The sequence below is a fragment of the Cebus imitator genome, unplaced genomic scaffold (genome assembly GCF_001604975.1).
Source record: "Cebus imitator isolate Cc_AM_T3 unplaced genomic scaffold, Cebus_imitator-1.0 Scaffold153, whole genome shotgun sequence".
In the NCBI taxonomy this organism is placed as follows: Eukaryota; Metazoa; Chordata; class Mammalia; order Primates; family Cebidae; genus Cebus; species Cebus imitator.
The window spans coordinates 3,296,800-3,320,207 of NW_016107468.1; the positions used below are offsets into that span (position 1 = coordinate 3,296,800).

General features: G+C 37.3%; 1 protein-coding gene across 4 annotated transcripts in view; it reads left to right on the plus strand.

Moving 5' to 3' along the window:
• AUTS2 (activator of transcription and developmental regulator AUTS2) overlaps nt 1-23,408 on the plus strand; it is a 1,221,721-nt gene that overhangs the window by 527,691 nt on the left and 670,622 nt on the right. For all 4 annotated transcript variants that reach the window (XM_017543342.1, XM_017543344.1, XM_017543343.1 and 1 more), the window contains one exon: nt 18,769-18,870. In XM_017543342.1, the coding sequence (XP_017398831.1) occupies nt 18,769-18,870 (102 nt within the window). The remainder of the gene's footprint in view (nt 1-18,768; nt 18,871-23,408) is intronic.

The window sequence follows — 23,408 nt, forward strand, 5'->3', positions numbered from 1 at the left end:
AACATTATTATCTTCACAGAAATGAAAGCAACCTAATTGTAATTGATCATCCTGTTTTTAACCTAGATCAGAGAATGTGATATGTCCACTTGTCCTTTACTGTCCTTATAATAGTTGCCTTTTCATGTTGGCACAATGGTAGAAGCTACTGTCTAGGTTATATTCAGCAATTTGAGTCAAAAATTAGTTGAGTTATTCAGTGTATACACCTTTTTTACTAACAGCTCAGTGAGAGTTTCTGTTATATATCAAGGGGCTAATGTGGCATTAGTTTTTGGGGAAAAATCCTAACTAGAAATTGCGTCTGTTCTTAAATTGCAAATATGTGTACATCAAAGCCATCATAAGGGTAAATTTAAGTCTGATAGTATACACGTGTACATAGTTTCAGAACCCATTGGCAAAATAGCCTGCTGATTGCTGATTGAAAACAGTTGTTAATTCTCTACTTCACTAAATTCAGAGTGGAAAAACTTTCCTTAATAAAGAACAGATTGAGGATATCCAAGACCTTACTGTGTGGGAATTAATGGCAGATGCATATACTGGTAGTTAAAATGTTTCATTAGATGTTAATGTCTTGCTGTGTTTTTAATTGTTCAGGAATTAGCCTCTAGAATATTAAAACCATCTGTTTGTTATGATGAAACAGAATGCTTAAATAGTTATTAATTTGTGTTTCTTGTCTTTTTTTGAGGGATAATCCGTAAAACTTTCATGTGTTTTGGAGTTTAGGGAATTTGGAATGTGGAAGTGAAAAATAATTTTAAAGCACACCAGTGTCCTGAATAGCTGAAATATGTCTTTTTTTTCCCCTATCCACTGCATATATTTTATATGTATTCTTTCTCTCTTTTTTCTTAAAGGAGGATGAGTTGACTCTTTTTATTCCATGGTGTGATGAGAATCTATTAACAGAGCTGGTTTAATAGTTGAATTAAACTTGAAGATGATTCTGCATGTGAGGGTTTTTTTTACATTGAAGATCAAGACAGAATTTAGACATTTAGAGGAATGAAGGACAGCTAAATTTTTTTACCTCTAAGGATGTACTTTTCCTACTGTGTTCCACTAGCTCTGCATAGCTGTTGAGGGCTATACAGACTCCTGCTGGCATAGGTTCTAGACTCTGCTGTTTTATGCCTTGTGACCTGGCACAGATTAGCCTTTCTGAGCTTTGGTTTCTTTGCCTGTAAATTGGGAAGTACAATTTAATTATAGAGTTTTTTTTAATGCTTATAAATAATACATGAAGACTGAATATTTGTCTTTTGTTTTGTTTTTATAGAGATGGGGTCTTGCTCTGTCACCCAGGCTGGAGTACAGTGGCACAGTCATAGCTTACTGAAGCCTCGAACTCCTGGGCTCAAGCAATCCTCCCACCTCAGCCTCCTGAGTAGCTGGGACTACAGGCATATGCCACAGTGCCTGGCAGTTTTTAAAAAAATTTTTTTAGAGGTTGACTCTTGCTGTGTTTCCCAGGCTGATCTTGAACTTCTGCCTCAAGTGATCTTCCATCTTCAGCCTCCCACAGTGCTGAGATTACAGGCATAAGCACACACCCGGACCCACATTTGTTTTATGTAGTAGGCATATTAATTACTTTCTTTCTTGATTACATGGACCCAGTGAGATATTTTGGATGCCACTGAGAATATACCTTAGCACTATCGGTGCAAGAGCCAGAAATAAACCCTTCATTTACTAGCCTCTTCCTGTGTTGATAGCCAAACAGTGGTGCATTTAATTTCTTATCCCCAAAATGAAAATCTCAAGTAACGTCACGTTGGCACTAGTTAATTGCCAGGTGTGTAGAGTTACAGTGGAGAGAACTAATTTACCTGTGCATGAGATCTCAATTTGTGTCTCCAGCGGGCCTAGTATTTGTCTTTTTAATCTATGAGTTTGGCTAGGAAAAATTGTCAACTTCTCATAAATTTATATTACACAGCTGAAATCATGCCAAGAATTAGAAGTTTTACGTCGTTGAATCTTTCTGCATCTTTAAGAAATGCCATGTGTTTAGACCAAAAATGAATGATAGTCGGGAAATTTATGGTTCTCTTTACAGTTTCTTTACCTCACTTGCCCTTCATTCAAAATTGGATTATCTCATTTCCTAAGTCTGTTTTGCCCAGATTAAAAATGGGAGGGTCTTTATAAATCTTCTGGAGCTGAGTGAAAGTCACCTGCTGTATGGAAGTGAAGTTTGTTGTAAAGCCTGAGTCTCTAATTCAGGTTCCTCAGAGGCCAGGCTAGTAATGTGAATAAATGACAGAGGACAGTGTACAGTGTGGGATCTTCTTTGTCATGGTGCTCCATTGTTATAACTATAGTATTAGTGCAGTTAGTGCTTTTGTTTCCAGGGACACACCCCTTTGCTAAGTGGACTGTGCTGGCACTGGAGGTCATATAAACCATTCATCCAGTATTACAAGAACACTCAGGCCAGGCGTGGTGGTGCAAGCCTGTAAACCTAGCATTTTGGGAGGCCCAGGTGGAAGGATCACTTGAGCCCAGGAATTTGAGACTAGCATAGGTAATGTGACCAAATCCTGTCTCCCCAAAAAAATACAAAAATTAGCTGGCCATGGTAGTGTATACCTGTAGTCCCAGCTACTTGGGAGACTGAGGTGGGAGGATCACCTGAGCTGGGAAGTTCAAGTCTGCAGTGAGGAATGATTGCACCACTGCACTCCAGGCTGGGCAATAAAGCGAGCCTCTATCTCAAAAAAAAAAAAAAAGAAAGAAAGAAAGAAATCTTTATACCATCTCCATAAAGCACCATCTTAAAAATTTACCCAGGATTTCTTTTATAAAGATTATTGTTACTGTTATTATAATTTAAAAATCAGTGTTTGTTAGTACACATTTTAAAATGTTTCTACCATTTCAGAATATGTTGGGAACAGGTTTTTGCTGGACTGATCTTTAACAAAATAAGAAAAAAATTTTTTTAAACACACTTGTTAGGTAAAATAAATAGGATTTTTAAATGCTTCATATTATCCAAATTACATAAAAGTGGCAATCTCATTAGTAAGTATGTATAATACTAAGAGAGCTATTAACTTTTCTTTGTAGTGGTTTTTGACCTTTTGCTGAACAAGTACTTTAAAAATTTTCAAATGCCAGGATGAAGATTTCTTTAACTGTAATTATATGCGACTTTTTCTTTATAATCGTATACCTCACTATCTAAAATATTTTAAATTACATATGAACACTGTTTCAAGAACAAAATCAGTAATAGCACATTTTGAAGAGTATGGAATGTAAAGGCTGATTTTGCATGCTCACCAGCACACATGACAGTTTTCATGTTATCACTCAGCTCTTGAGCTCTCCTTATTGGCCAATCCCAGAAGACAAGCTTTTTATGACCCAGTTATACTCTTTGATAATAGTTCCAAGGGCCACTCTGTGGGAGATTTTAAAGATTGTGTTACATGTAGCTGGCCTTAAAATATTATATATACTGATTAAACGAATATTATTGAATAAATTCTAGACATTGTCTGGGCTCTGGAGATATAATTGTGAACAAAGTAGATAAAAAATCCTGGTTCTGATAGATTTTGTCATCTAGTTATGGTATGGTGGTGGGACTTTGGGGGAGAACAAACAATTAGTATACTATGTATTACATTAAGAGGTGTTAAGTGGAGGCAGGGTTGTATTGTAAATAGGATGATCAGGGTGTCTTACTGAGAAAGTAACTTTTAAATAAAGGCCTGAAGAAGGGAGGTAGTGAGGAATGTGACCTGCTTTGCGTTGAAGATTTCATATGGAGAATCCAGCAAGTGCAAAGACTGAGTTGGAAGCATGCCTAGCTTTTTTGAGTAACTGTGGGAAGAATAATAAAACTGTTAAGATGAGAAAGGCAAAGACTAGTAGAACATGAGGTCAGAGAAATCATTTGGGAGCCACAGTGAGGACTGACTGCCTTGTAGGCCATTGTAATGACCAGCAAAGGACTGACAGGTAATGGCCGGAGAGGTAGGAGGAAATGCAGGGTGAAGCAGAGTGGCTCAAGTATGAGGGAGTGATTGTGTCCCATGCTGTGGTTAGGTCAATAAGATGGGGAGTGAGAATTACCACTGTGTTTTGTATTGTGAAGGTTGTCAGTGACTGGACTGCCTTTATGCCAGGCAAGAGGAACATTTTCCCTGGACCTTGCTCTGGCCCTTCTTACACCATGTCCCAGAATGGAGGGGTTCTGTTATTAAGAACAAATAGTTCCTCTTCAAAACGGTTTTGGTTCCTGGTTCTTGGTTCTATTCTAAAAAGTAATCTTGCCCATTCATCTGTCAGCCCTCCCTATCTCTGCTGTGCCCAAACATACCCAAGCATTTCCCATCACCTGTGTATCTGTCCTTCTGGTCAAATGGCCACCCTTGCCTCCTTTGATGATGTCAACAGTAGCCAATCAGAATTAGCCTAAATTGTGCAGTCCCACCCCAGACCACAGGGGAAGGACACACAAATAGTCTGCATTAGAGATAAAAACTCCTGCTTTCCTTTGTTCTGTGTGCTCTCCCTTGCCTCTTCCTTGCATGCAGGAGGCTCCCTGCTATAGAAGTAAATTGCCTTGCTGAGAAAACTTGTGTGAGCGCTGATTTCACTTTGCAGCACTGAGCATTTTCTTCGAACAGTTCAAAGGATGAAACATTTGCCTGCTTGGAGCCAGCTGCTTCCCTTCTACATACACCATGCCACTGGCTAGCTGAGATGCTGGAGTTTAAAACCCATACGTCTCAACCTGGTTTCTGGGGCCTATTTTCTAGGCCCTCCCTCTTGAAAGTAGATTTCACTGCTGCAATGCATTTTCCTAGCCCCAAGTGGGGGGCCCTGCAAGTGGGAGGTGGCTAAAGTGGGTGATGTCGATGGAACATGGAAGTTGGGGTAGGCCATCAGTGTATGTATAGGTGAGGTCTTGAGATGTTAGACGGCGTACAGGTAGATAGAAGAGGGCACTAGACCAGTAGCCTACTCTTTACATTGCCACATTCCACCAAGAAACTTAAAGGAATATAGAATTCTTAAAACCTGGCCTTCAGTGCCATTATGAATATTCATTTAAGCAATGTAAGAGGATAGGACATGTTTTATTTAACATGATATTATCTTGATTATACTTTATAGACATAGAGTGTTTGGGTATCTTACTTCAAGCTCTGTAAATGCTTTTGATAGCCTGCTGTAGAACTTCGTAGGAGCAGTTTTATGACAGGTGGAGACAGAATCCTTTTTGGCTGGGTTAGACAGAATGGAAGCCTTGTTCACACTGAGTAAAACGTTTTCCAGAATTTCTTACAAAGAGAATGAAAGAAATAGAAAGATACCTGTGATTCTTTGTTTTGTCATATTTCATTGTCTTCTCTTCTAAGGTGGAAAAGATCGCAGGCTATTTATACCCTAAACAAAGAGATTATATTAGTTTGGAAGGGCTACTCTTGAGAAAATACTGTAAGGGCTTAAAGAGTGGACATTTATTTTCTCCACGTTCTGGAGGCTAGAAGCCCAAGATCAAGGTGTTAGCCAGTTTGTTTCCTCCTAAGACCTATAACCCTAAGGCAGGTTATAGATGGCTGCCTTGTTGCAGTGTCCACACATGGCTTTTCTTCTGTACCTGTGTATCCTGGTCTCACTCAGCACCTTAATTTCCTCTTATAAGGACACCAGTCAATTTAGCAACCTTCTTTTAACTTAATTACCTCTTTAAACACCCTGTATCTACATATAGTCACATTCTAAAGTAATGGGGATTAAGCCTACAACATGTGAATTTTGGGTAGAAATACTTTATTTTATTTTATTTATTTCTTCGAGATTGAGTCCACCTCTCGGTTCAAATGGTTTTCTTGCCTCAGACACCGGTGTCCTGAGATTACAGGTGTGAGCCACCACACCTGGCTAATTTTTTATATTTTTAGTAGAGACAGGGTTTCACTGTTTCAGACAGGCTAGTCTTGAACTCTTGACCTCACGTTATCTGCCTGCCTTGGCCTCCCAAAGTGCTGGGATTACAGGTGTGAACCACCATGCCCGGCCTCACAATTAAGTTTATTACAGAGATATGTTATGAAGTTAATATGTTTGGCTATTAATATTTGTATATGTTCTCAAATTTTCTAGAACATGCATTTATGGGACCCCTCCCACCTCCTAAACATACTTAGCTTTTCAAAAATGTTAACTCTAGTTTGTTGTTTACCAGTTCAGTTCTGTCCTCATAGAAGTAATATGGCCTTTCCTGGGATAGTCACTAATGATAAGTTTAGTGACAGAGTTTATTAAGATAGCTGTGGACAGTGTAGGTGCTTAGTCTTGACGAGATTTTAATTTTTGGCTGGATTTGAAATGAACTGGGATCAAAACAGTGGCAAGTTGGATAGAGATTTACTGTCAGAATTTATATTCAAGAAGTTTTGGTAGCTTGCAATCAAAGTATTTTATATTTTAACAAATTCTAGATGCTCATAATTTTTCAATTAAAATGGATAACCAGTAAGTGTATGGGTTAGAGAAGAGCAATGCTTTTTCCAGAAACAAAGTTTTAAAAACTTGTTGTCATGGCAATTTTAAAACATATATGAAAGTAAAGATAACAGTAGAATGAACTCAACATTTTTCAACTTCAACAATTAAGACATGGTTTAGGCCGGGCGCGGTGGCTGTAATCCCAGCTACTTGGGAGGCTGTCAGGAGAATCATTTGAATCCCTGTTAGCTTCCCAAAATGCTGGAATTACAGGCATGAGCCACCGTGCCTGGCACAAATTGTTCCATTTTTGGTGAGTGAGAACCTCTTCAGTTTGGCTCCCAAGCCACTTCGACAAGGTCTTTCTAACATGACAAAGGTGTTCCAAACTCATCTTACATACTTCCTTTCTCAGACCTTCAGTTGGATACTTTTAGTTTTTGCATGTTAGAATGGGAAAAACAAAACATAGAAGGCATTTTATATTAGAGAGTGGTGGCTATTTTAATGAATGCCAGGTGATTTTAAAAGTTATTTAAGGCTGGGCATGGCGACTCATGCCTATAATCCAAGCACTTCGGGAGGCCGAGGCAGGTGGATCATGAGGTCAAGAGATCAAGACCGTCATGGCCAACATGGTGAAACCCCATCTCTACTAAAAATACAAAATTAGTCAGGCGTGGTGGTGGACGCCTGTAGTCCAAGCTACTTGGGAGGCTGAGGCAGGAGAATGGCTGAACCTGGGAGGCGGAGGTTGCAGTGAGCCAGGATCGCGCCATAGCACTCCAGCCTGGACAAAAAGAGTGAAACTTCCTCTCAAAAAAAAAGAGGCTGGGCATGCACAGTGGCTCACTCCTGTAATCCCAGCACTTTGGGAGGCTGAGGCAGGAGGATTACAAGGTCAGGAGTTCGAGATCAGCCTGGCCAACATGACGAAACCCCATCTCTACTAAAAATACAAAAATTAGCTAAGTGTGGTGGTACGTGCCTGTACTCCCAGGTACTCGGGAGGCTGAGACAGAAGAATGGCTTGAACCCCAGATGCGAAGGTTACAGTGAGCCGAGATGACGCCACTGCACTATAGCCTGAGCGACAGAGGGAGACTGTCTCAAAAAAAAAAAAAAAAAAAAAAAAGTTATTTGAAACATGTCTCTTAAAAATAGAAAATCATGAAATGTAATTTTTTATGTTTATTTTTTATATTCATCCTTGAAAACCAAATAGTACTGTCTTTAAATTACTTGTTAATAATCAAAATCTTATTTTCAGAAAGCTGAAAAATATACTAAACAATCAAACATTCCTTCATCTCATTATTTTTCAATTGCATATGTGTATTGTGTGTGAATTTCTGAGCCTGTTGGAAAATAGATTTATCATTTTGTCCATGGTTATACTCAAGGAATGCCAAATGCCTTCTGTTCATTCTGGCCTTTCTCTTTAATTCTTGTATATCTTTTGTACATTTCCATTCTAGTACATCTTTTTTTCTCTATTGTTTAGACTGGTATATTATCACACATAGAAGTTAAAGTCAGTTTTGTAACCTCACTTTTGGCTTTTTCTTTGCTGGCATTTGACTTAAAAAAATTTTTTTAAGGGTAAGGAATTCCCGTCCATGTGTGTTCCTGTCTGGCCTAGAACATTTAGTTGTCTATAAATCTTTCAACTCTAAGTCCTTTGGCCATAGGTCTCGGGTGGGTTGCGGGGGCAGGGGCCAAGGAGGGGCAGGATGGCCCTAGGACAGGCAACCATGCCTCTTTGGCAATACCAAGGGACAGAGTAAAAATGTGGTGACCATTGATGTTGCGTCTGGCAAATCTTGGCCAGAAGGGGGAGAATGTAAGCCAAAATAAAATTCTATGCCTCTTTAACCATCTGAGTGGACCCCTCCTCTCGGCAAGGGCATCCCAAGGCTAACCTGAGGGGCTGGTTCAGGCTGTGATGGGGGGCAGGGATCAGACATGCCCCTTGAATACCCTCCTTCCTTTCGTTTTGAAATTGCTGATAAAACAGATTTTTTTTTTTGGACAGAGCCTTGCAGTGTTGCCCAAGCTAGAATGCAGTAACACAATCATGGCTCACTGCAACCTCTGCCTCCTGGGCACAAGTAATCCTCCCACCTCAGCCTCCCGAGTAGCTGAAACCACAGGCACGTGGCACCACACGCTGCTAATCTTTTGGGGTTTTTTAGAGACAAGGTCTTACCATGTTACCCTGGCTAGTCTCAAACTCCTGGGCCCAAGCGATGTGCCACCTTGGCCTCCCCAACTGCTGGGATCACAGGCGAGAACCATTCAACCCAACCAGAACAGGTACTTTAAGTCTGATGAGAAATGTTTGCAATTTAAGTCTGATATGAAATATTTGCAGGTGAATCTGGAGGCTTCATATGTGTGATAAAACTTTGGTCTCTACAACCTATTATCATAGTAATGGAGACTTTTTTTTTTTTTCCTGTTGATGTCAGGTCTTTAGCTTACTGTAACTTAACTCTTTCAAACAATTATCCATCAGAAAACTTTTTCTTTTCTGATTTGATGTGTTGCCGCACGTCACGGGGGTTTGGTGGTACATTGGTTCTTTCATGTATTTCGATAAAGTAATTCCTGAGACTGGGGAATTTATAAAGAAAAGAGATTTAACTGGCTCACGGTTCTGTAGGATATACAGGAAGCATGGGAGCATCTGCTTCTGGGGAATCCTCAGGGAACTTTTACCCTTGGCAGAGAGTAAAGCAGGAGCAGGCGTCTTAAATGGCAGGAGCAGGAGGAGGAGTGAAGGAGGGGAGATGCCACACACTTTTAAATGACTAGATCTAAAATAAACTTAATCCAGAGAAAAGCACTAGGGGGATGGTGCTAAACCATTCATGAGAATTCTGCCCCTCAAGATCCAGTCAACCCCCACTGGGCCCCTCCTCTGACACTGGGGATTGCAGTGAGGTTTGAGTAGGGTCACAGATCCAAATCATCTCATGGGTTCAAACCCCTAGACCATCCCACTTAGTCCGTAATCACCCAGGGGCGCCTTTCAATTGGGAGGAGCAAAATGCCCTTTGTCTTTGGAGCTGAGGAAACTCAGTCTGTCATTTATTTGTGAAAGTGACACTTCAGTTCCTCAGGCAAATGCACAGGCAGGTCAGTAGAGCTTACTTGGGAGAAAAAGCAGTGAAGAAGACCCTTTAGAATGCCTTTCCAAACTAGAAACCAACTGAGATGCCCAATAGTTAAGTTATTAACTTAGATAATAACCTGACTCAACCAATTGCCTATCTCCTTGTCTTTAGAAAAATTCCTCTTCATTTTCCTTGTCTTTAGAAAAATGAAATGGAGAAGACCCTTTAGAATGCACCTCTGAATTAGAATTAGGAACCTAAACAAGTCCCTAGGAGGAAAAAAAGAACAGCTGAGGATAAATCAATGATTGTTAAACAAAGGGAGGTCTGGGAACCAGGAGCATTTACCAGTTCCACCAGAAGAGTATCCTGAAGTGGGGGAGGCTTTCCATGGGCCCTTGCTGGTACCCTAGCTCTGAGTTAGGACAACTGCTATGGAGCCTGAGTCTTCTCAGAGATCCCACATATTGGGGCACCAAATTATAATTGACAAAAAGAGTCAAACTCTATAAAATATTTGAAGAGATTTATTCTGAGCCAAATATGAGTGACCAATGGCTTGTGACATAGCCCTCAGGAGATCCTGAGAATATGTGCTCAAAGCAATCTAGGCATAGTCTAGTTTTATACACTTTAGGGAGACATGAGACATCAATCAAATACATGTAAGATGTACATTGATTCTGTCCCATAAGGCAGGACAACTCCAAGGGAGGGATCTGGGTAAGAGGGGGGCCTCCAGGTTATAGGTAGATTTAAAAATTTTCTGATTGGCGGTTGGTTGAGAGAGTTAGTTTGTTATCTAAAGATCTGGAATCAGTAGACAGGAATGCCTGGGTTATTATGATAAGGGGTTATGGAGTCCAAGGTTTTATCATGCAGATGAAGCCTCCAGGTAGCTGGCTTCAGAGAGAATAAATTGTAAATGTTTCTCATTAGATTTAGAGCATCTGTTCCATTAGTAATTCTGAAAGGGAGGAGGGTATCATGAGTCATGTCTGATCCCTGCCCCCTATCATGGCCTGAATCAGTCCCCTGGGTTAGCCTTAGAATGCCCGTGCTGAGAGGAAGAGTCCATTGAGATGGTGAGGGGCCTTTAGAATTTTATTTTACAGCATAATTTAACCTGGGAATAGTATCCATGTTGTAGATAGTTATGTAAGTTATATATCAAACACTGCCTTTTACAATTCCACTTTCTTGCCTTCACATTATTAAGTTATGAAGAAATAGTATTGCAGTAGCCTCCTGGCCTAATCATAGAGTTACAACTTTCTTCATAAGCAGTAGAACATTATTAAGTTCTGCTCTCTGGATTGAGTGTGTCTGTAGTAATGATATCAAAGTTGGTCAGATCTCCCTTGATTTTCTTTATAGCTTCTTGTTTATGTTTGAGACTATATAGTTAGATGGACCTTGGCTTTTTTTTTTTTTTTTTTTTTTTTTTTTTCATTAGGTCTGTGGCATGGCTCACGCCTATAATCCCAGCACTTTGGGAGGCTGAGGTGGGTGGGTCACCTGAGATCAGGAGTTCGAGACCAGCCTGGCTAACATGGTGAAACCCTATTTCTACTAAAAATGCAAAAATTAGCTGGGCGTGGTGATGGGTGCCTGTAATCCCACCTACTCAGTAGACTGAGGCAGGAGAATCACTTGAACCCTGGAGCGGAGGTTGCAGTGAGCAGAGAGCATGCCATTGCACTCCAGCTTGGGCAACAGGAGCAAAACTTTGTCTCAAAAAAGAAGATAAAAAATATATTAACTTACAGTTTTTCTACTGCTGTGAAGTCCACTGAACCCCTTTAAATGTTGAATAATATGTGTGTTGGGTAGCTGGAAGCAGTTCAGTAGTTTTTATTTTCTAAGCTAATAGCACAATTTTTAAGTCATTTTCTGTCTCATAATATCTTAAATGTTTATTGGGAACATCATTAACATGGATAAATAACTTTCCAAAGTCCAAGCATATCCAGAAAACCTGTTTATTACTTTTCATTAATGAAACTTTTCTAATTCCATTACAGTGACTTTATGATAACACAGATTTTGAGGGAAATACCTAACTTTCTTATTGTTTAAAACCCATCATGGTAGGCAGAATTCCAAGATGACCCTGAAGATACTTGCCTGGTATTTACTCCCATGTTTAGCTTTTCTTATATAGCACAGTTAACTTTGAGAAAAGGAGTTCTTCTGTAAGCCTGACCTAATCAAGTAAACTATTAACAGGATCCTGACTTTCTACAGTAAGAGATTAAACTGGTAGAATCTTTCCTTTTTAAAGTAAATTGCTTTATTGGAATATAAGTTAGATAACATAAAATTCAATCATTATAAGGGTACAAGTTAATGTGTTTTAGTAAATTTAAAGAGTTATGCAGTCATCACCATAGAACATTGCCACCACTTCAAAAATTTCCCTCGTGACCATTTGCAAATTGGCAGAATGTTAAATTCTTGTGAAAATTTATGTTAGAAGTTGGTGGGCTATTCTTTAATATATTATTAAATTTAATTTGCTCTATTTCATCAGACTTTTGCAGCTTTTTAAATTAGGAATGTCATCCCGTAATTTTATTTTTTGTTTTCTTATCAGATTTTGGCTAAAATTAGCTTTTTATATTTTTTCATGTTCTGGATCAAATGTTGTTAAATCTTCTTAAAAATTTTAGACCATTTAATTATGGTTTTGAAAGTATCAGTGTAGAATGTTTTGTTCTGTACTTTAGAAATTTATCTATTTTAATTTTTTGTTTTGCTTGCCATCTCTTTTATACTTAGATATGTTAGAGATATGTCTCCTATCTTTATGGGTTTCCCCCAGATTATATGATAGTTTATTAACTATATAATATTTTAATTTCTAATTATGTCCTCATTTTTAGAATTCTCTTCCTCTGATTTTGTATATACTTGCCTTTTTGTCTTTCTTTTTTTGTTTATTTTAATCTTTATAATCAGGTCATTTATTTCTGTTCTTTTACATTTAATAGAAAATACATTAAGCCTGTGAGTTAACTTCTAGCAAAGATTTTACAACATCTTATGTTTTTAAATATATATTTATAATTTTTTATATTCTAATTTTTATATTCTTAATTTTAATGTCTGATTTTCTCTTTTACCCATTTATAATTGTAGAGAGACTTTTAAAAAATTCTCTAGGTGGCCAGGTGTGGTGGCTCATGCTTGTAATCCCAGCACTTTGGAGGCAGAGGCAGGTGAATCACCTGAGGCTGGGAGTTCAAGACGATTCTGACCAACATGGAGAAACCTTATCTTTACTAAAAATACAAAAAATTAGCCAGGCATGGTGGTACGTGCCTGTAATCCCAGCTACTCAGAAGGCTGAGGCAGGAGAATCGTTTGAACCTGGGAGGTGGAGTTTACGGTGAGCCCAAATCATGCCATTGCACTCCAGCCTGGGCAACAAGGGTGAAAGTCTGTCTCAAAAAAATAAAAATTCTCTAGGGGATATGGATCTTCAGCACAAAATGCTGTTACTACTTTTCATCATACAGAAGGCTGCTCATATAATTTTTACATTTTGAAATTTATTCTGATATTCTTTGTTACCTAGTACTTTTTCAGTTGGTGGTAATGTGCCATAGATCCTCTAAGTGTATCTCTTTAAGTTATCCAATTTCCCATATATAGACTAAGTCAAAGTTTAATTTTTAACCTCTGCCTCCTTTTTCATTGTTTAGTTTTCTTGTTCCATGATTAGTAGGATGGTAAAGTTTTCCACGCCCTTTTGGTTTCTTTTATTATTTATAATATTTTTTACTTCATATAGTTTTTAAAAATGGTCTAACTTAAAATTTTAGTATAAAATATAGAAGTATAAAAGGTAAAGATTGTACCTTTTGTCACTACATAAAATGACTTTGACAGGTGATTTTTTTTTTTTTTTACCTAACCATTTATTTCTAACCTTCTTCTGTTTTTTTTTCTCTTTTAAATTTAGCAGTCCTTTGTAACTAATAAATAATGGGATAGCAATCTGTTGATTGATTTATCTGTCTTACTTAACACAAACCAGATTTTTAAAAATTTTAAATAGGAGCTTAATGTATTTATATTATTATCAGAACACTTTGTTTTATGCTTTGCTTTCTTGCCACTTTTCTGATTTTCTTTCTGTTTATTATGATTTGAATCTTTATATATTTGATAATGATTTGGAAGGCAAGTGGTTTTTGTTTGTTTTTGAAATGGAGTCTCACTATGGTGCAGTGCTGGGTGCAGTGGCACAATCTTGGCTCACTGCAACCTCCGCCTCCCGGGTTCAAGCTGTTCTCCTGCCTCAGTTCCCAAGTAGCTGAGACTACAGGCATGTGCCACCACACCCAGCTAATTTTTGTAGTTTTAGTAGGGATGGGGTTTCACCTTGTTGGCCAGGATGGTCTTGATCTCTTGACTTTGTGATCCACCCATCTTGGCCTCCCAGAGTGCTGGGATTATAGGCATGAGCCCTGAAGCCTGCCCGGGAAGTAATTTTAATATTTAAATTTTACTAATGGTTAGCATCAAGATTATCAAATAGTTACTTGAAACACTTTCTTTAACCATTGTAGATAACAACAGAACAAAATAACAAAAGAATAATAACAAGAGAACCTTTGATTCTGTGATCCCAGAAACATTCCTTGCCCTGCCCTTGTGTCCAAAATATGTCAATTTTTAGCTTTTATTCACAACTTGGTACTGTACATTTAAAAGTACAATATAGTTTTTCTTTTTTAAAAAATAGTTTTTCTATTCAACTTTATAATTTCACTTGTAGTAGTTATTTTGTATCAGCTTATTTTGATTCCTCAGCTTTTTTCATTATGTTTTTCAGTTATTTTATGTGCCTCTCATTTGAAATACCTTTTAAAACTTAAGGAATAAAATAGTACAAATTTTATCCAAGCTATGAAACTTTCCCATTTGAGGGGCAATTTTATCTTGAAAAAGGAAAACAGTATTTTCAAGATTAAATACTTGGCTACTTTGATAATAGTGGAGTCTATAAGTATATTAAAATTTTTACTGAACAAGGGAATGTTTTGAGCTGACTAAGACATTCCCAAAATTTTGTGTAGAGTTCATTTACATTCCTATAGGAAAATGCAGCAGTCTGAAAAAGGATATATGTTGCTTTAAGGAACCAAATGTGTGGAAGGAGATTCCTTTTGGACACTCTTCTACATTGTCTGCATAATTTACATCATTCTTCTCAAATTCTAGGCATAGATGTGTTCTTTACATAATTTAACCTGTAAATTTTGTTTGATGAATTAATGACACCTACTGGGCATCTAGTATCTTTTTGAAACTCTCCATATCCAAGCTGAAAAAAATGACACAGCCCAGCTCACAAATGCTGAGCAGATGTGCACAGAATTGCTATACCTTCATCCAGTCTAGGGTGATGGGACTTTGTTACATGTTCATTAGCGGTGATATAACCGTGGATTGTTATTTTCCTAGTTAGCCATTAATAACAGTTAACAGTATAATGAGATCACAATTTCAGAATTTGGAGCATATATTGTTGACAATGAAATCTAATTAAAAACAAACTGGCTTCTTATATTTCATAAAAGATGTTAATCTCATTGATAGAATTACTGCCACTCATGCCAGATACCAACTTGCTTTCATTTTATTTGTTTTGTTCTCATTCTGGTGCCCAAACTATTTAATATGTAATATTCTAATGGGGAAAAACTTCTTACATTAGAGAGTGCGTTATAGTAATCTTTAAATAAACAAGGTCCTGAAGTATCTAAAGGCTGATGGTAAGAAATCGTATTGCACTGGTTGTAAGAAAAGCTTTCTTGTAATAGCTGCCACGGATGCTCATACAAATCAATGCAAGGAGATCAATTTTTCTTAGCTCTTTAAATGTTTAAGCCAGCACCTGGCCTTTGTGATGTCTCTTGGTTGTAGGTAATAGCTGGGAATTTCAGGTGAAGGATTACAACTTCTGAGTTAGTTATGCTACCCCAAATGATCCATTGGATGTGGCTAAAATGCTAGTTTGAAAATATATTCATGGGATTAGGAGTGAACACTTCTTTGCCTGAAATCTTGTGGTTTAGCTTTAGTACTTACTGTAGTCAGTTCATTTCTTTGAAATATTGAGCTGTCTGACAACTTAAAATCCTAAGTTTCCTTTAAACTTGAGCCTGGCTTTAGAGGAGAAAGGGGTGTTGTAGGGGTGGATTTTATGTAAGGCTCTCTGAAGAGAATTCACTGAAGTGCTTTTTGCTGGCAGGGCGCTGAGAAGACTAGCAGGCTGCTTCCTTTCAGTCCTTCTTGGGTTTTGCCCTTAGCCTAGATAAACATTTAGTCAGATAATTTATGTCAGGGCCACTGAGTCTGTTTTTGTGCCTTGGTAAAGTCATCATTTTCCTTTCATGAAGAAGCATGGAAAAGGCCCAGGTGCAATGCCCAGGTTTTGTTAAGCCTGTTGGATATTAGGAAAAGCCTTGATGCTCTTTATATCCTTAGTTCCCAGCTGAATGTGTATCACCTTGCATCTAAGTTGGGAACTGAGTTATTATTATTATTATTATTATTATTTTAAATAGATATGGGTTCTTGCTATGTTTTCTGGGCTGGTCACGAACTCCTGGGCTCAGGTGATCCCCTGCCTCAGCCTCCCAAAGTGCTGGAGTTATAAGCATGAGCCACCATGCCCAGCCATAAACATGTTGGTAAATATCACCTAGCAAGATTATTTTCTTTGTGGATGTACTATAATCAGGTACCACAAATAAATTGAAAACATATTATATGGAGAATACTAATATGCTGTGGAATCATTACTTCCATGTCAAATGTAAACATCTAACTATACTGAGAATTAGGGAGCAAAGGGTAATAGTGACGTGGGTTGTAGTCTTAGATACCTTGCCTAATTCTGAGCACATCCTTTGATCTCTTTGTTTTTTCATCCATATCTTGGAGGTAGTTCTACCTGTCCTTACTTATCTCAGAATCAGTGGGAGCACTGTTTGATATTGCTTATGAATTAGAGGGCCCATGCCACATGCAAATTTTATTTTCAGTATAACTTTGTTATAACAATGGGCCTTTTTGAGCTTGAAAAATGTGTCATAATTATCAAAGGCATTTAATGAAGAATGACATGCTAGCTAAATTTTGAAGACATATTAAAAAAAAATACAGAAAGAAAGAGCTCTTCAAAGACCATAGCAGAGGAGATAAGATCTGAGTTGTAAAAAAATATCTTGACATCAGAAGCACAGAGAAGGTAAGGGTGAGCATTCCAGACAGAGGGAATCTGATGTGAAAAAATGCAGAATAGGAATGGATAGGAAAAGTTCAGGAAACGGATACAAGGTGATGTTCATTTTAGATTAAATCTCTTCTTTATCAGTATAAAAGTGAAAACCTGAAGAGAATGACAATATTCTCAACTTTTATTCCATAGTAATAACAAAAGGCTCATACAACTTGCATCTGAATTAACTTGGAATGAGGAGGTTTAGCATTAACTGAGGAGAAAACTAAGTACTTAAGAGCTTAGGAGGATACAAAGTAAAATTAGCATCAATTTTCTGGGCTTCTTTATAGAGGACTTCCTGGAGAAAGGGATTTTAGACGAAAGTGATAAAAGTGGATTTCTGGAAAGGTTGATAGCAAAAAAGAATGCCTTGTTTTGAAGACTTGGGGGAAGCTTACTCTGTGAGTGGTATGACCAAAAGTGAGGTCTGAACTGTCGTCTTTAAAGAGGTACTTTATAGGTCCAAGGAATGTTGAGTCAGCCTCACTGTCTATTCATCTTGATTTCATCTTCCCCTTCGCACCATAGCCATTTGAAATCCTGCAGGCAAAAGTCTGCTACTTATTGCTTGTTCTATTCTTTAAAGTAGCAAAAGTTTACTACTTACTGCCTGTTCTGTTCTTTCCGTTTCTCCTGTCTAGAAAAATGGAGCTTACGATTAGTTTGAGATTTTCCATGTTTTCATTCATTCACCTGTCTCTAATGTTTCTTGTTACTGTCTCCCCAAAGGAACTATTTCAAATGAGACTGCTGATCATTTCCTAGCATGTTGCTTTTTCTGTCTTTGCTTTCTGCCTTCCTCCTATCCGGAGTATTTTTCACTGTCCTCTCAGCCATATGAGTTTAATCTACTTTTAAAATTAAGGGCTTCAGAAATCACTTCTCTGAACCTCCCTGACAACTTTTTGGTTTCATTGAACATGTATTTCCTTGTGTTGTTGTATTTGCTTTCTTGTACTGCCTTTGTCTTGTTATATTGAGTGCATTGTAAAGGCGCTGTAACTTTTAACCTGAACTACATTGCTTGATATTTCTGAAAATGTGGTTGGTGATGATATTATAGACCAATGCTCCATATATTTATGACATACAGTCTCATATAGACTGATGGTTTTCAATTATATGTGTGTGTTCATTTTTAATGGAAAACCAGAGCTTGTTAAATGTGTAGAAACCACTAGAATGTAAACTTAATGAGATGACATTTTTTTTCTCTTTGGTATAGTACCGTATCTTCAGCACTTTGTTCTAGTCCAAATGTGGCACTAAATACGTTATTTGTTGAATAAGTGCTGATTTAATTTACTTAATCTGTCTGTCTTCACTGGTACTTTTAAATATCCAGGAAGAAACCTCTAGGATGTTATCTCAATAAACAAGATCATTAGGTGTCACCCCAGGGGTTGAAGGATAACATCACAGAATGTCATCATTTTCTCCCAGGAGAAGAAAATCTTTCTGTTTTTGAGACAAGACAGAAGAAATAAGATGAGAAATCATAGTTGATGTAATCTCACTTTAGTTTATTCAATGTTTGTGATCTTTTTATTGAGAAAAATTGCAGTGGAACAGAAGAAAAAATTTGAGGGAAAGACTACTTTCTAATTTATGGACCTTTGTTTGGCTTTTCAGGTGTTTGTTTAAGGGTTGCCCACTCTTTTCTCTACATTGACATTTCATGGTGAATATTTTGCTTATTCTGCCCTCTGTGTTTTTTCTATGGCAGCTTACCTGGCAGTATTCAGAAACTGAGAAGAATATTGAAGATCAGGACCTTAAATTTTTCACTCTTAACAAGGCTCAAAAACAGAAATTAAGAAGCAGACCACTGACTTTTTCCTTTTTTCTCTCTTCTTTTGCCTTTAGCTCAAGCCAGGACAGAACAGCTGCAGGGACAGTGACAGTGAAAGTGCCAGTGGAGAATCCAAGGGCTTCCACAGGAGCAGCTCTCGGGAAAGGCTCAGCGATGTAAGTTTAAAAAAAAAAAAATCAACCAAAACCACTAGGCCACATGCACACCATTGGTTCAGGTCTGAATTACATAACTTTCCCTCATCTTTAGAATTCTTTTTGTCTACCCAAGCATTGTGGTTCACACTTTCTTTGTATACATATTTGGCATTGTAGTTATGGTGTCATTTTAAAACGTCATTTGACCAAAACTGTATTTTGACAAATCATCAGGTATGAGGAAGTATTTGTTATCTTAGAAACAACAGACTACAAAGAGGAATGATGATACTTTTATTATCTGTGTTACAGCTGAACGAAATAGTCGAGTAATGCTGAGACTGGGTAATGGCATCATTTAGCTATTTGTAATTTCTTCACTTAGGAAATTGGTAACAATCCCTTTCTGTCATTTTTATTCCTGCTGGGAGTGGTGACTAACCAGCCACTTACTTGGCAAGAGAAGGAATTACATTTTCTGATGGGTTTCTAGGAGGAAAACCTTGTAAGAATGCATCATGCCTATTGGCCCTCTAGATGTGATTTTGATTGTTCTCCAGTCTCCTACCAACAGGGCAGCTTCCCCCGCTGTTGCTTCTGAGAACCACCTACTCTTCTTTGGACTCTCTTGCCTTCTTTACTCATATGTCATATATCAGCATTCTTAACTCATCTTTGCCCCAAGAGCAACACTTGGAAACTCTTTTGTGAAGTGGATCAAGTAAAGAGAACTTTTTATTGTTTATAGCAATTAAGCAGCATTAACAGAATAAGTGAGAGAGTAGACCAAGACAAAAAGAGATAGCACTTTGAAGTGTCTGGGTATTAAGAAGAAATAAAGGATATGTACTGAGGAGCAAAATCTTTTATTTCCCCCTTTTTTTTTAAATACCATACTCTAAAGCAGTATGCTGTTCACTGTAGAGTATAATATGATTCAATGAATTCAGAAAGAAAATATTAGTACTTTTTTTTTCTTAAAAAAAGTAAACTTTACTAGTATTCAGTTTAAAGAGCAGGGAATAGTTGTTGTCTATAATTTTTAAATACATGTATCTAAGGAATGTATACTTAACACTTTGTTACTGAGAGATGTCTACTAACATAAATGGTTGGAGACCGCTATAGCATACGAAACAGTTCTCTGTGATAAAACTACATCCATCTCTCCATCAACCACGGGAGATAACTCTAAGGTACAACCACCTACCTGCACCTCTTATGATAGTTTGTGAGGTTTATGATGAATTCTTACAAGAGGTAAATTGAACAAAATATAATTACTTCTGTGGTATTTCAATATCTTAGTTATAGATAATTACTGCCCCTTCCTCTGTGATATACTATCAAAAGTATGTAAGTAAAGAGTATTAACAGTCTTTTACTGTGTGCGTGCTTCTGTGTGTAAGAATATGTTTCATTGTGTGTTAATGTGTTTGATTAGTTTTGTGTTGGAGCTATGTAATTATAAAGCCATGACAACTTTTCTTATCTAAGGTGTTAACAAAAACAGTTAATGTTTAAATAGCTGTTTTTCTGAGATTTTTGTTATACTTTTAATATAATATCTCATTGACCCTAGAAATTATTCCAGGGTTAGTCAGTCATATTTTCTTCATAGAGCAGAGAAATGAAAGCTATGTTAGTTTAGGGGACAAGAACCACCATTGGATCTTTTGGCTTGTTTCCCATAACTCGCTTTCTTTTAGATCAAAAGAAATTGGCAGAAGACATTCCATATTCATGAATAGAAAGACTGATTATTATTAAGATATCAGTATTACCCTAAGCTATTTATAGGTTCAATGCAATGTCTATCATAATTTCAACAGCGTTTTTTGCAAAAATAGAAAAGCATATTCTCAAATACATATGAAATGGCATGAGGCCCTAATAACCAACACAGTCTTGAAAATGAACAAAGTTAGAGGACTCATACTTACCAACTTCAAAACTCACTGCAAAGCTATAGTTAATCAAAATGGTGTGGTGCTGGCTAATACTAGGCATACAGATCAATAGAATAGAATGGAGAGCCCAGAAGGAAACCCATACTTGTATGCCCAACTGATTTCTGACAAGGGTGCCAAGACACGTCAATGGGGAAAGAATTTTCTCTTCAACAGATGGTATTAAGACTACTGGATTTTTATGTGCAAAAAAAAAATGAAGTTGGACCCCTACATCACACCATATACAAAAATAAACTCAAAATGAATCAATGACCAGCATATAAATGTGAACACTGTAAAACTCTTAAAAGGAAATATACAGGTAAACCTTCATGACCTTCAATTTGGCAGTGGCTTCTTAGATATGGCACTAGAAGCATGTACAACAAAAAGGAAAATAAATTGTACTTCATCAAAATTAAAAACTTTGGTACACTAAAGAGCATTGTCAAGAAAGTGAAAAGGCAGCCAACAAAATGGGGAAAAGATTTGCAAATCATATAACTGGTAAGTGTTTACTATCCAGAATGTGTAAAGAACACCTATAACTCAATAATAAAAATAGACAACCTAATGCAAAAATGGGCAAAGAATTTGAAAAATATTTCTGTAAAGAAGAAATACAAAGAAGAGATACTTGAAAAAATGCTGAAAATCATTAGTTGTTAGAGATATGCAAATTAAAAATGTAATGAGATTATCATTTTATACCTAGTAGGATGGGTATGCTTTTTAAAAGAGAATGAAAAATAAGAAGTGCTGGCAAGGATGTGGAGAGGTTGGAACACTCATACATTACTGATGGGAATGTAAAATGATGCAGCCACTGTAGAAAACAGCTTGGCAGTTCCTCAAAAAGCTGAAACATATAATTACCATATGACCCAGCAATTTCACTTTTAGGTATGTACCCCAAAGAATGGAAAACATGAACTCAAACAGAGACATGAATGCCAGTGTTCACTGCAGCATCATTTACAGTAGCTAAAAACTGGAAACAACCCATGTGTTCATCAACAAATGAACTGATAAACAAAACATGACAGCTTGGCTGATATGCACACAATGGAATATTCTCAGCCATAAAAAGGATTGGCATTTTAATGCATACTACAATATGGATGAACCTTAAAAATATTATTCTAAAAAAAAGCAAGGCAAAGAAGGACAAATATTGTACGATACCACTTCTATGAAGTATCTAGAATAGGCAAGTTCATAGAAACATAAAGTAGAATGGAAGTTACCAGGAACTGGGGGGATGGAGACTGGGAAGGAGGAAAGTTACTGCTTGATGGTTACAGGATTTATTTTTGGGGATGATATAAATATTTTAGAAGTAGATTGTCATGACAGTTGCTCAATGTTATGAATGTAATTAATGTCACTGAACTGCACAATTAAAAAATGGTGAAAATGGCAAACTTTCTGTTAAAAAATGTAAAAATAATTAGGACTGTAATAATGCTTATTTTGCTATCACTTTATGGAAAATGTGGAAAATAGTTATTATAGCTTTTATCATCCTTGTCTACTAATTGTGTCACTTGTGTCATTTCTGGTCCTGTTTCTATTGGTTGTTTTTCCTCCTCACTATGGGTCATATTTTCCTGCTTCTTTGTATGCCTGGCAATTTTTCATTCTATGCTAGACGTTATAAAATCTTGTCAGTCTTATGTCAAGTCAGTCAATGAAACGTTTTCAATTCATGTTGTTTATTACTTAAAAAAAATTGTGGGCATATAGTAGGCATTATTGTTCATTAATTTTTAAAATGCATGCTTTTTGCAACAACATTATTAAAAAGGAAAGAAAGAAAAATGACCCAAAAAGTGGGCATTTAGTGAAATTTGAGACCTCTATTCACATTTTCCTTACATATGTGCAGGTATGAGATTGCAGAGTCTTGTGTCAAGGGCTGTCATAATGCTTACTCTGCTTTCATTTTATTGAAACTCTGGCAATCTGTGGCAATCTGAAATATGCTGAGATGAAAACTTTTTTTTTCTTTCTTGATACGGAGTTTTGCTGTTGTTGCTCAGGTTGGAGTGCAGCAGCACGATCTTAGCTCACTGCAACCTAGCCTCCAGGGTTCAAGGGATTCTACTGCCTCAGTTTCCCTATTAGCTGGGGCTACAGGTGCCTGCCACCATGCCCAGCTAATTTTTTTGTATTCATAGTAGGGATGGGGTTTCACCATGTTGGCCAGTCTGGTCTTGAACTCCTGACTTCATGTGATCCACCCGCCTCAGCCTCCCAAAGTGCTGGGATTACAGGTGTGAGTCATCGCGCATGGCCGAGATGAAAGCTTTTAACAAGTCAACCTACAGAATCATTCTTTTGGATACCAAAGCAACACCTATCTGCATAATATTTTAGACAATAAAGATGCCCCATTTTTTCTTGAAAGAGAATTTGCAATTAATTTATTTTTTACTTTTATTTTAGTTTCGGGGGTACATGTGAAGGTTTGTTAAACAGTAAACTCATGTTACAGGGGTGTGTTGTACAGATTATTTCATCACCCAGTAGCCAATAGTTATTATTTTTTCTACCCCTCTCCCTCTTACCACCTTTTACCCTCAAGTAGACCCCAGCATCTTT